Genomic DNA, 13,608 nt, shown 5'->3' with positions numbered 1-13,608 from the left:
TCGAATTTTCATACATGTGATAGAAGCATGCTTTGGTTGTGATTTGGTAGCGTCTAAAGCCGATCATAGACATTTTTGGTAGTGTTTTTGACGTTTTATAGAAAAAAAAAAAGTCTGCACTTACATTTGTACAGATAAAAAAAAATTCGTGACCTAAAAGCTAAATTTCATGACTTTTTCATGACTTTACCAACCGTTTTCTGATTTCGTGGCTTTTTCGTGACTTTCGTGACCAATAGACACCCTGATAACTTAAATCTTTACTACGACTTAGCCTGGCTTACCCATGCGGCGCACACCAACACACGCTTACTGTGAGAATACTACGGAGTCAATACCCTTTCGGCGAGCAGCACTTTTCATAATTTGTAGTAAACTAACTACATCACTATTTGGCAGGCGGATGCATAAATCTAATCCTTTGGTGGTGTTTCTCTAGAATTTTTGTAGTTTGGTGAGCTTACACTACATCCTCGTGTGTCTAAATACACCCAAAATTCCTTCGCGCCCTGCACTCGTAGCTCCGCCCACTAGCCTCTCAATAAGACGCTCGGTGACTCACAGTTCCAAATACGGTTTAAAAATGCACGAAAGGGATATGATAGGCCAAGTATCTGGCGCCTGTTATCTTTAGTAGTTGAGGGAGAAGAGTGAGCAAACTGCTTTGGAATGTATTGTTGAAATTGGTCTAGAAAACAGGCCAATATGGTCACGGCCACAGATCAAAATCGGCAACTCTCAGTCTCTCAGTCAGTCAGTCAGTCAGTCTCAGTCTCTCTCTCTCTCTCTCTCTCTCTCTCTCTCTCTCTCTCTCTCTCTCTCTCTCTCTCTCAAAAAGAAAAAAGAAAAGAAACAATAGAAACAAATTCAGCGTCCTTGTCTATGAAGCTCGAAATCGAGAACTGGTCAAAAGCCGCAATTGACGAAAATTTCATGTATTAGAAAGCCTTCACCGATTTGAAACAAAATGACAGAAATCAATTTATGGTCCCGGACATGTTGTCAAATCACGGCAAACGCCAAAACTGACATTAATATAAACAATATTGGTGGCTTGCCAAGTAAGATTGGTATTACTTATGGTTAGAGACCAAATCTGACCGAGATCAAAAGCCGAGATTGACGTGATTTTCTCATCACAAACTTAGATCAAAACTGGCATAAAATCAAGAGTGGTCTATTAAGTGCTCTGCCACATTTGGTCACGACTGAAAACCGAAAAACACAAATGTCTCAAAAGTGAGCTGAAAAAATACTAAAATACCAAATAAACTTAAGAGTAACGACACAACAACGAAGGATAAAGCTGTACAGGGCCAAAGGGTGAAATCAATTTTATTTTTCTTTCTAAAGAATGGTTGTATTGATATGGACCAAAACTGGCATCGACATTGATGGTACAATTAAAGCAGCCTGCCAAATGTGGTTTATATGAGGTGTTTCGGGAAAGGGTTAACTTAACAAAATGTTATGGGAAAGAAGGGAGAACTTCACACAATTTATCTACATGCAAATCTGGTTGCTGCCACATAACCATATTTGCGTGAATAAAATAAAAAAATAAAAAATAAAATGACTCGATATTAATTCAGCCCTTACTACCCGGAACGCCTCATATTAGTTAAGGTCAAACGCTGAAACCGACAAATGACCCAAATATAATCTGAAAACAGAAACGATAATAAAACCGCCTTAGGTGTTTCATGGTCGGAGCCATGTCAAAAGTAATGTATGACTGTTGATGCCTCACCAAATGGCAATGATATTAATAAAAACATCAGCACCAAGCACGTATTGACAGCAAATTTGCATGCAACGACTATTCTTATTGTCTTCTTAACTCACATGACAAGACAATGTAAGTCGAAACCTTGGTTATTCTGTTTAATGTATTGGCATGTACGTATTTCTAAATTCCTATTCATATACATTAAAACCAAAATATTTTATAAATTACGTAACTACATACTAAATCAGAAATATACAATATTTAAAAACAAGTCTATCCTACCTGGATAAGGAATATTCACTGGCGTTGGAGGCATTGGGGCAACGATAGACGAAAGAATTTCCATCATTTTCATCTCTCTTATACAATCATATAAAGCTTGTATTTCCTCTTCGAATGACACACTGCACGAAACTAGCGTGTTATCTTGCATCGATGGAATCATACTGACATCTGGATCCGTGACAACAGCTTCGTTATCAACAGAATCTCTAAAAGAACTTTGCTTTGGAGTGTTACTTTCGGGTTCAGATAACATGTTGTTATCAAAACTTTCACTAGTAGCTTTTTCATTTTTCATATTCCCATCGGCTTCTTTCTGCTTATTTGCATCATGTTTAAATTTTCTTTTCTTTTCTGAAAAAGAATAAGAAAAATGTATTTATAGAAAAACAACTCAATCATTTTAAGTGATTTTCAGTAAATGCACCCCTTCGATTACAAAAGATTAAAAACTCATTGCTAAGACATGTTATTATACTTCAAACTACTTATTATGATACTTCTCGGTGTAGAACGGTACTCGCGAGAGGAAAGAGTGTAACATAAAAATAAACGAGAACAATCGACATTAGTATCGAATTCATACTTTTCAGAGTTGCTGAGGTAAATAGTGATACTTCCGATGCCGTTTAATTCCAAGTTCAGCCCCCATCCGAATGGGGAATGAGAAGGAGGTGAAAAATAAAATATTCAAAATAACCAAGATTAGCGCCGAATCCATAGTTTTTGGGGGCCGCCAAGCTGGTTAAGACAGTTTCGATTACTTTTAAGCCCAAGTTTAGCAAAGCACGTGCAAGCCAGTTGACCGGGGAATTGCTACAGGCAGCACCTAGTCGTCACTTATAGTACGATAAGATTGGATGTTTAGGATAGGTAGATTATAATAGAATTTCTTCCTATATCAGATTTTGAAATTTTACTTTTCGCACAAAATAGCTTCAATTCCGACTCAACACAAAAGGTTCATACTATCCGAAATGAAATCACTTAAAACGATTTTTTTCTTTTTTTCAATCAATTTATTTAGACACGTCAGATACCAATCATACCAGAAGAACGCAAATATGGACTTGGAGAAAAGTGAACACATTTTTGAATTCACTCTGTATGTACTATTATCAATTCCTAGTTCTGTGTATACAATCCGAAAACGAGAACGTTCATGCTGCCTAAAAGTGCGTTTGGTATAAATACAGATGCTGCTATAGGATCTAAATGAACTACGTTTTCAATAATTCGGCCATGTCTTACACAGAGGGGTGCCGAAATGAGAACGACTAAGTTTTGCATTTATATTGCATTCTATGTTGTATTCATCAGCAATGGGTTTCTAAGATGATTTTTTTAAACTTAGCTCCTCAATGCCATGACTGAATTCATCAATTCGTGACAACAACTTTTCTGTTTCAAAATCTCAAATATGAATTTAAAATTCATACATAGTTATTATGAAATCACAACACTGTATTAATGATAACGATAATGTAAAAGAAACAGAAAATTGTTTTGACGGCTGAGTTAACGGTAGTATACTGTATATATTTTACACTAGTTTAACTTGTAAGTTTTCAAGTTCTATAGACACACAATTCTTAAGTAAATACACATTATCATATTCTACATACGCATAACAATCCTTTTATCTGCTATACCATACTTAAGAATCACTATAATATAATGTATTTGAGGAAGGTAAATGGCTATTTGAAAGAAGAAATACTATCGGACATGCAAAAAGAAAAATGAAAACAAGACAAAACTGAAATGGTAAGAACTATAAAAACTGGTTCGTCGGTTGTATATATTGTAATATCCCACGTGGTAATGTGTACAAACAACACATTACGCTTGTGTTTATAAACTCCACCACATGGTTTTACATCAGAATACTACGCACCACATGGACCAACTACACCTAGCAGACGACGGCAGGCTCCTACGAAGCAGACGACGACATCGGAGCAGCAGCGCCACCGCCGTCTGGAGATCTATAAATTCAGCAGCAACCACTGGCTCAGTACCAGTTCTCTGGTGTCCCTCCTACTGTTTGCTTTGGAACATTAGGAGTAACCTAACCCTAGGCCTCTAGTCTGCTACGGGACTCTTGGCTTTACCTTTCACCTGGCTTAGCCTGCTACGGGGCTCTGTTGGGAATCCTACCTTAGTTGCTTCGCCTGCTACGGAGCTTTGGCGACTCCTTCGCCACTCTGCCTAGCCTGCTACGGGGTTTTGTGGGGATCCTGTCTGCGACCTCACCGTCAAGGACTACCTATTTCTAACCTCACAAATATAGAGACGAACAACTTTACAGTATTTCCGTAAATACTGTTATTTTGTGAATTTTACAATAAAAGCCGGTAGTGGGAGTAGATTCCGGATACTCATATTATTACCTTGCTCTACTTACAAAATATAAGGGACAGAGTTTTACACTATAAATTTCAACGATTATTAAGACATTGCTTTTTATACAAGAGGCTAACGGATAATTTTCATTATCCCTCAGAGTTATTGAGTGGTTCTGATGTAACTTGACCTGTGTAGATATTAGACCTTACATTTATGATTTAGTGAAAACTATTCACGTATATCATTTTCTTTCTTTACAGATAGCCTAGATGAAAAAACTAGAAGCTCGTAGCGTGATTAAATTTTTGCATTTGAAGGGTTCGGTAAACTCATAACAAAATGAATTTTGTGTATGGTGCTGATTGTCCATCCTATGATACTGTCGCAAGGGGAAGAAATTTCGAAACAGGTCACATGCCCCTTACAGGTAAGCCAAAACTTGGACATCTATCACTCACGGACGACAACGTCAGTGAGGAAAATTGAAAAGCTGATTCTGGAAGACCGACGAATAACCATCCATAACATCATGCAGCAAAGTGGAGTAAGTTATAGTAGTTTATGGAAAATAATTCATGACGACATGCGTATGTCTGAGATGTTAAGTACGATGGTTCCATGTTTGCTGACTCTATAGAGGCAAACATGGGGTGACATGTCGACTCACTTGTTGAATCTTCTCAAGCAACACAAGGAGAGGATTTTTTTTTTTTCCTGTCTGATGGTTACGGACAAATGTTATATCTATCTATATGATCCTGAGACAAAAAGGAGAGCAATGTGTGGAAACACTCCTCTTCACCCCCCTCCAAGAAAGAAAAAAAAGGGAAAGGTGCAAAAGTCTACCAGCAAGGTCATGCTCTGTTTTTTGGAGGTCATCCTTACAGACTACCTTCAGAATAGTGGCACTATCAATGGCACATACTACTTCTCACTTCAGAGAAAGTTGGGTACGCGGTTTTGATGTGGGAGATTTGGGCTCGATTCCCAGTGGGAACTCATGCAAATCGGATCCCACGTTAAGCTGTAGGTCTACGTCTCATACAGGTTTGCTGCTGAAAGGGACGCTAAAATCAAATTTGAAATCAGGATCAGAGTAAGTTACAAGGTGCTGTTAAGCAAAATGTCACTGTATACTCATCAAAGAGATCCATCTTCTTGCGGATAATGAACCCGCTCATGCATCCCAAGTAACGTCACAGCAGTTGCTAGATTTTGCTTTGAAATACTGCCGACCCGGCCTATTCTGATCTTGCATCAAACGGCTTCCTTCTGTTTCCAAAGGTGAAAAATCCACTTCGGTGTTGCTATTTGACAACACAAATGACGCCATAATGGAGGTGAAGCAATGGTTTTCTACACAATCTGCTGAATTCTACAATGACGGCCTTCTACAGGTCAAAAAGTGCTGGGAGAAATTTTTACCTCTGTACGAAGACTATGTAGACAAGTCTTAAGAAAGAAAATAAAAAATTCAACATTCTGTTTCTATTAGTGTACTGTTATAACTGAAACATTCCGATTTCCCTCGTATAACCGATGTTTCTTTTCACTGTGTATGAAATTAGTGTTATGACAAGAACATTATTATAATGTTGCATGTAATGTATTTTACACGCGAAGAGCTACAACACATTGAAATTACCAGTCAATAAATTAGGTATTTCTATTGTGTATGTAATTTAATACATATTATATCACTTTAACTACACGTTACATTATTAGTGATAAAAAATACCCCTAAATGGAAGTACAGTGCAATAACATTATAATAGTCTCTATTAAAATTTTAAAAAAACTACTACTCAAAAAAACAGCAAGAAATCTATTTACACCGATCATCTGCGAAATGGAAAATATTTGTGAATTCATTATTTTAAAGTAATACCGACTGGTTTCTAAAATAGGAACTGTGATGACACTGAGAAATTAACTTGTTTTTGGGTAGTAAGTCTCCTTTCTGCACCAAAGATCGCATTCAGGTGCAGATTCCCACACAAAAATGACAGCGGGACCATATCGACATGATAAAACTACATAGTCTTTTGTGTATGGGGAAAAGGTACGAAATGCTACTAACACGGAATAAAATTGTTATCTATTAAAATACAATTTCAAAATATCAGTTATTTTATCCAGAAATCTAAACTGCTTTTATGCAGCTTTGTTTATTCAAATGTAGTAAATATTAAATAAAACAGCAATTAGGAAGGTTACTGAAAATTTGATTGATTGAAAGTCCTAGCCTTTGACCAAGTTTTGTTTGTTTAATGTATCTTTTGAACAACACTAGAGCTGTGAGACGTGCATCTACAGTCTAACATTGGATCCGGACATTACCCCTACAGAAACCTCGTGTAACTTAGAAATTACTGCTGCGAAATGTACTGATAAGATTCTCTTACACAATGTCCACTGGTTCAGAGCTAATAATGTCTTATAAACATGACATGACTAGCGTAGTTCTCACATCTAAACACGACTGGAGACACGTGATTGACAATTCATGACTTAAGATATATATATATATATATATATATATATATATATATATATATATATATCGCACTTTTTTTGAAATATTTAAATTTCCGTAGCTTTCTGAAATAACGAATCGTTTACAATTTATTAAATTCATTAATATTTCACAGTCACACATTTGTTCATAATCGCATAAAATATTTTAAGTTTATTCAAAGAAAACAATTCAAGACACTCGTTTACGCTGCCCTATAAAAGTTCAATTTTATCACTTTCATTTACTTACTTATTAAGAATTATATATTTTTATAGCTACTTCCTGTTTTTCCATGTGCCCAGACCTTACGTTATCGGCAAATTCCTTGTACATAAGACGTTAAACCAGTTCTAGGGAGTCATATTTCAAGTTGGTTAGTCTGCTATTTACGATTAGTGCAAACAGTACATTGAAATAAAACTAAGTATAATGAAAATTCGCAGTTAGCACTGTTCATAATTAACCTTAAATGTTACAGTGACTGCGTCTAAATCGTTTGTAGTCATTACACTTTCCCTACTATACGAAGCCATATCATCACAGTCATCTACACTGGCGAAGCACACAATCTTGCATCACATGCATAGACTGCTGTAATGGTTGCGTCAAACGTCGAAGCCTTCTGCTCTTTATTTTCATAAGTTGTTTTATATTCAATCTTTTACGCTAAGCAATTTGAAAATTACTGAAAAGATACCCTTTCAATACAATGAATATTTTTCATATGCCCTTTTATTTTTTTCTTTCTTTCAATAAATTTCGCTTTTTCATAAGTTTTTCGTACAATGTTGCTGACTAGTTACGATTTCTACTCTTATTGCACTCGAAGTGCCTGAACAGCATTATTCGGGTTCGAAACCTGTAATTCCTCTATAATCCAGAAATTTACAAAATTGGGAATATTTCAGTTTATCGTTCAAAGCAAAATTCACTGTTTTTAGATATGGCCTGAATTCTTACAAATCTATCTCTAATATTTTCTAAGTTCTTGAATATTTTGTTCTCAATATCTTAATTTTTGTTTTCGGTCCAGTTTTCCTGAAAATATTAAGTAAATTTTACGGACTTGGGCCACGGAGGTGAAAAAGATTTTTTTTTTTTTCCTTCATATAGTACTCGCTACGATTTCTATTTTGCCATTACAATTGTACCTTTCAATTTACAGAAAAGCTCGGTGTAAACGAATTCTGTTCTTTTTCTCCTCAGCACAAGTACATTCACAGGGTTTCCACTTATTTAGCGAGCACAAATTCCCTGATTTCTCCAGGTCACGATTTAAAAATTTCCAAATGATATTTTATATATATATATATATATATATATATATATATATATATATATATATATATCCTTATACCAAGACAAGACAAAAAGTATAGACGAACCTGGGTGAGAAAGCAGTTATTTCGTAGTTTATAGGCTGCCGAAAACATGAAAAAATGAGGTTTAAAGGTCTATAGTTCCAAAACTATGAGAGCTACCGTAGTCGGGTCAAAACTTCACTTAGAACTAATATGTGCTCTATCCAAAAATTCATGTTTCAGAATCCTAAGGTACTCATGCAACAATTTTTATAGAGGGAGTTTGTCTAAAGGCATATAATTTGAAGTACTCACCAACTATCTTTGTAAAAATTGTTGCGGAATTACCGCAGCGTTCTGATTTGGTGAAGTCTTGATCCGACTACGGTAGGTCGCCTAATTTTGGAGTTATGGACCTTCAAATTTCATTTTTTCATGTTTTCGGCAGCCTATAACTTCGAAAGGAAGCATTTGTGCACCCAGGTTGGTCTATACTTTTGACTTATCTTGGTATCAGGAATCTCCTCCCAAACGTTGTTGTTGTTGTTGTTTTGAAACACCCTCTATATATATAAAATGTAAAAAGGCATTTTTCCCCCTATTAGGTTTCTCTATACTATGCATGTATATCTATATAGTATGTATATAGGTAGGGAAATTTGCAAAACTAACCGGGTAAAGCAAAAAAAAAAAAAAAAAAAAAAAAATACAGTGTGAAGAGTAAAAATTCGTACTTAAAATTCCCTGACTTTCACAGGTTTTTCAGCTCATCATGAAATTCCCTGATTTTTCCAGAAACTTTTACAAGTTAAATGAATTCCATTTTTCCACGATTTTCAGGTCGGTGGGACCCTGATTTATGTTTCCAAATTACAATTTTCTGAATTCTGCTTATATTTATCTGGAATTACAAACTTAAGTGTCTGTCTACCAAAGATAAGACTAATTTTGCTTTATTTGAATTTTGTCTTAGAAACTAAGGTTTTTCCTGAAGGACGGTAAATAAGACCAACATACTCACGAACAACATACTATCTGCCTCTTAAAAAATGCAGAAAAAATAATACAAATGTAGTATCTATTTTCCACCACATTAAATTTCTGTAATATATCAAAACACGGACGCCATATTATCAACAAGTTGAAAATGAGTTACTGCAACAAATAAAAGACGAAAATTACAATAATTAGCTACTGCTAGTACAAAAATTGAAGAATCCACTGGATATTAATATATTTATATTGATGATATTTTACATAATGGTACTTACGTTACTGAAAGATATACCTCATTGGGTGCGAAATTCAACACTGACATTTCTATTAATTTGTATAATCGATATATTAATACAGAATATACGTTCCATGCATTCACGAACACTGCGCACACACACCAAGCTATCATCATTTTTTCTGTAATATATACCTACCTGCTGGATTTCTTCCTCGTGTTCCTGTACCACATGCTGTGAACTCATACTACTAACATTCACTTCAAACTTCCAACCGTCACCAACTAACAGTTTTGAATTAATTCATAAGCATTAGGAAATAAATAAGTAAAAATCGAAATCTCACACACCTTACAATCTGCATGTCTCCTACGTCTTTTAGTGTTGCCTTGTCGTCTTCTTACACTAATATATATACAGTATGTTAACTGAAGAACCGTGTCTCCCAAGTACGGTTTAAGCTGCGCTACTTACTTTCTTAATAACAAAATGAAACAAATATCAAGATGGTACCTTTTAACTATAGCACTGAGTGACTTCTTTCCACTTCTATTCAATTAATTATTAATGACTCTAGTGCAGAATATCTGTACTAGAGAAGAATAGAGGATGTATCTGGAAGTTCGTTACTTAAGTTATAATAATAAATTCATTTACTTAACTAGGTTTGAATCTGCACTCGGATGTAATTACCAAATGGTGCAGCTCTGTGGGGTGTTTTGATCTTACGTTTCGAGGGATTATGTACTTTTCTCAGCTGAATCACGTTTAAAATATTTGAAAGCTTACAACTGATAAGAAAAATTTTTGTCACATATTTATTCTAAGAAGAATAAGGGGATTTGTCTTTTAAATACACCAAAGAATCTACAAATACTGAGCTATCGTTTTCTTTTTCAAACACTTCTCAAGTGAAATGGAACTGATTCTTTTTCCCAATAAGGAAGTAACTTAAACAAGGATATTGTATACAAAACACAAAGGGGAGAATGTAACTTACATAGTATAGCATAGAGACCAGAATTTGATAAAGTTGCAAAGTTCGTAGAAATAGTGTATTTCCTACTTACCAGGATTATACTACTATGAAGTCAATGGTGGACTGACGTAATCTAAAAAAAAATAAGTTTTAACTACCATCTACGTAGAACATCTTACCATCATAAAGAAGCATTAGATTAGGCACCAAATGAGAGTTTACTAATGGGTATAAACAATCCACTTGTTCAAGGTTCTTTTGAATGTTTGGTGAAACCCCATGTTCATCGGTATCGTCATTATGATGATCGACATCATCATTTCCTTTATTGCTCTCTCTATCATCATCATCATCCTCCTCCTCCTCCTCCTCCTCTTCATGGACGTCTGAATCGCTACTGTCTTTTTCATGTACTGACATTCGCAATTGTTTCTTCCAAGATATCACAGTCTTTTTAAAGTCCAATGGAAGTAGTCCTAAAAAATCATCATTCAACCAAGAATTTTAGCAAGAGAAAGATTAAATAAATAATCTTTTGACCCTGTTTTTATAATTATACTTAAAGGACACCCAATTTGCCGGGAAAATTTAGATTTCATTCAGAGAATATACTCCAGTTGCAACAGTATTGGACTTTCAAATATTACACTTATAATATATTTACTCCTTATTCAATAGAGACACCTTTAATATTATTAATCAACATTTCACTGTCATTTCAAGTATGACAAAACTGCTAGAAAGACGAATACAAACAAAGTAAAATTTCAACAACAAAACGACAGATGGCAAATAAATAAATAAGTTCCGATAGTGAGAAAGCTGATTCGAAAACAATTCATTATCTCATAAAATGAACACGAAATGTTACTAAGAAAAATATATCATATTTCGATCAGAAATGAAGATCTTGACCTAATATATCGTTATTTTTTCCGCTGTTGGGTTTGTAAAGGACAATTAAGGACAATATTTTATCAAATATTCCTCGACAAAATTACTAGAACAAGATAGCGAATTACTGGTGAAGACTACTTTTGACGAAAAATATGTGCATTAATTCTCACTCTCCATTAACAAGAATGAATCAAAGAACAGAAAATTATTTGAAAGATCTTGATAACGAAGTTAACGGATGGACTGCGCTCCCTTAACATAACTAGCAAAAAGCACCCATTCTCCCCGATAGATACTATCTCTAAATAGGCATTTTTATTGAGTCGGACTAAAAAGTTTGTGTGCTACAGCGAAACTCAGAATCACCTCGGCGGTAGACTGCCGCCATGAGGGTGGCCGCTGAACTTGTCTAAAAAGAGTAACCAGATGAAGGTTGCCTATGGAGGAGCCTTCCTTAGTCAAGTTTGTCACCCTTTATATAAGTTTCTGTTTTAAAATTGTAGAAGTTAATGAGAAGTTGGCATTTCTGAAAAGCATATATTTTTCATAAGAAATTAACTCAAGAAAACTTATATATGGACCGTTCTTTCTTTCACTTTCACAATTTCTTCAAGTGCTTCCTTACTTTCTATGCCTTCAGCAACCTTATTTAAGCTTTAAACGAACAATAGGGGCCTGAGAGACCATCCTCTGCGATATTTCTTATTTTTATATTAAATATTTTTCTTTTAGATATTACATATTTTTCTTTTGCTCCAAAATTTTGTGACATCTTATATTACATCTTTAGCCATCATATTTAAGCATTTAATAAATTTCCAACTTGATCGTGTTGAAAATATAACCAATAATTTAAAATTCCTCGTATTTGAACCTCGAAGGTCTCTCAGATCCCTATTCGTTTTAATGGTTTCAATGTATTTTTGAAGTTTTTAAAATCAAATTATATTTTTAAACGATTGTCTCTCAACGACTGCAAATCAGCTGTATGAATGAATATTCTTCATAATTTAACAAACGGATGGAACTACATATATTATCTAACAATATCTGTGATACGGTTTCTTCTACCTCGTGGATAATATAAATGCTATCTTCCAAGAAAATGATAGGTATAATTGTTCTATTGACAATGAGAATTCAGAATGACGAGATTCTGACGCTGCAGAAGCCTCGAAATATGAAAATGAAAACTTATGCTTCAAAGCTAGTTGTGTGTAATTACGCACTATACCAAACATTTTCAAGATTATGTTGCAGAGCACTGTACGAACAACTCCGACGCATGTATGGGAATAGATACAGATTTATTTATCTCCGTCTGCCATGGATTGATTTCTTACTCTTGGTATTTTACAATAAATCATGTTGTGTTCTATTTTTATAAGGTAGCCAAACTGCAACCAAAGTGCACAAGAAGTAGGAAAAAAAAGGACAATAAATTATGGCTTTATTGGATTGTTAAATTCGTATACATTATAATGAAATTAAATGGGTCATAAATTAGTGGCTCAACAAGTACTAAATATCTCTAGAAGATACAAAAAAAGATGACTCCAGCATTCTTTATAAAGTCTCGATATTGCTAACTTGAATTATTTTTGCCTCATAATGCATAGTGTAATGTAAATTGCAGCAGCGACAAAGAATGTTAAGAAGGGGGGTACCATATGAAATGGTATACCAACTGATTCTGAAACACTCAACAACAGCTAATTTTAAGAAATTTATAAGAGAAAATCCGAGAAGATAAAGAATACAAATTCACACGAATAACCCTGTAGAGTTCAACACATTGAAGAAGAAACAGTAGTCTTTAAATGTTGACACTGAAGGGGGGGGGGGGGGGGGAATGCCGGAGAATATGCTGGTTTTATACCAGAACTGTATTTAGAAATATACATCTAGAAAATCTATTCCAACGTTATTTCCTTACTAGCAACTACTATATCATTGCGTGCACTGCAAAATGTTATATTACACGAAATTTGTTATAATTTAGCTACGTCTTACAGGACTTGCTTCTCACTCTATAATATTACTGTAAATTTTCTTTTATATTTTAATTTTCATTATCCTAGAAAGGTGGATTTTTTAATGTACATTTTGCACTAAATGTAATTCTGTATGTTCAATTGTTAACTGTGTTTAATATATTTGTTCTTTATACTACAAAGAAACACATAAATATTATATTTTACAGAGATATATGACAAAATATTGATAGCATAATTATTAAAGATGTCTGTATATTTAATAATACAGACAACCAGTGGCACACACAGTATGTCACCAAGGAAGGGACTTAAACATCAATAGTA

At 34.5% G+C, this 13,608-nt stretch overlaps 1 protein-coding gene across 2 annotated transcripts in view; it reads right to left on the bottom strand.

The window, feature by feature from the left end:
* Nucleotides 1–13,608, bottom strand: part of LOC145661408 (uncharacterized) — a 176,950-nt gene that overhangs the window by 70,554 nt on the left and 92,788 nt on the right. The window contains exons 6-7 of one of the 2 annotated variants that reach the window (XM_081726710.1): nucleotides 10,570–10,866; nucleotides 2,012–2,365 (exon numbers count right to left, since the gene is read on the bottom strand). In XM_081726710.1, the coding sequence (XP_081582836.1) occupies nucleotides 2,012–2,365; nucleotides 10,570–10,866 (651 nt within the window). The remainder of the gene's footprint in view (nucleotides 1–2,011; nucleotides 2,366–10,569; nucleotides 10,867–13,608) is intronic. The other variant, XM_081726713.1, reaches the window with a different exon arrangement.

Source organism: Thermobia domestica, chromosome 1, assembly GCF_964235325.1.
Source record: "Thermobia domestica chromosome 1, izTheDome1.hap1.1, whole genome shotgun sequence".
NCBI classification, from domain to species: domain Eukaryota; kingdom Metazoa; phylum Arthropoda; class Insecta; order Zygentoma; family Lepismatidae; genus Thermobia; species Thermobia domestica.
Note: the sequence above shows the minus strand (reverse complement) of the source record. Positions and strands in the feature narration are given on the sequence as shown.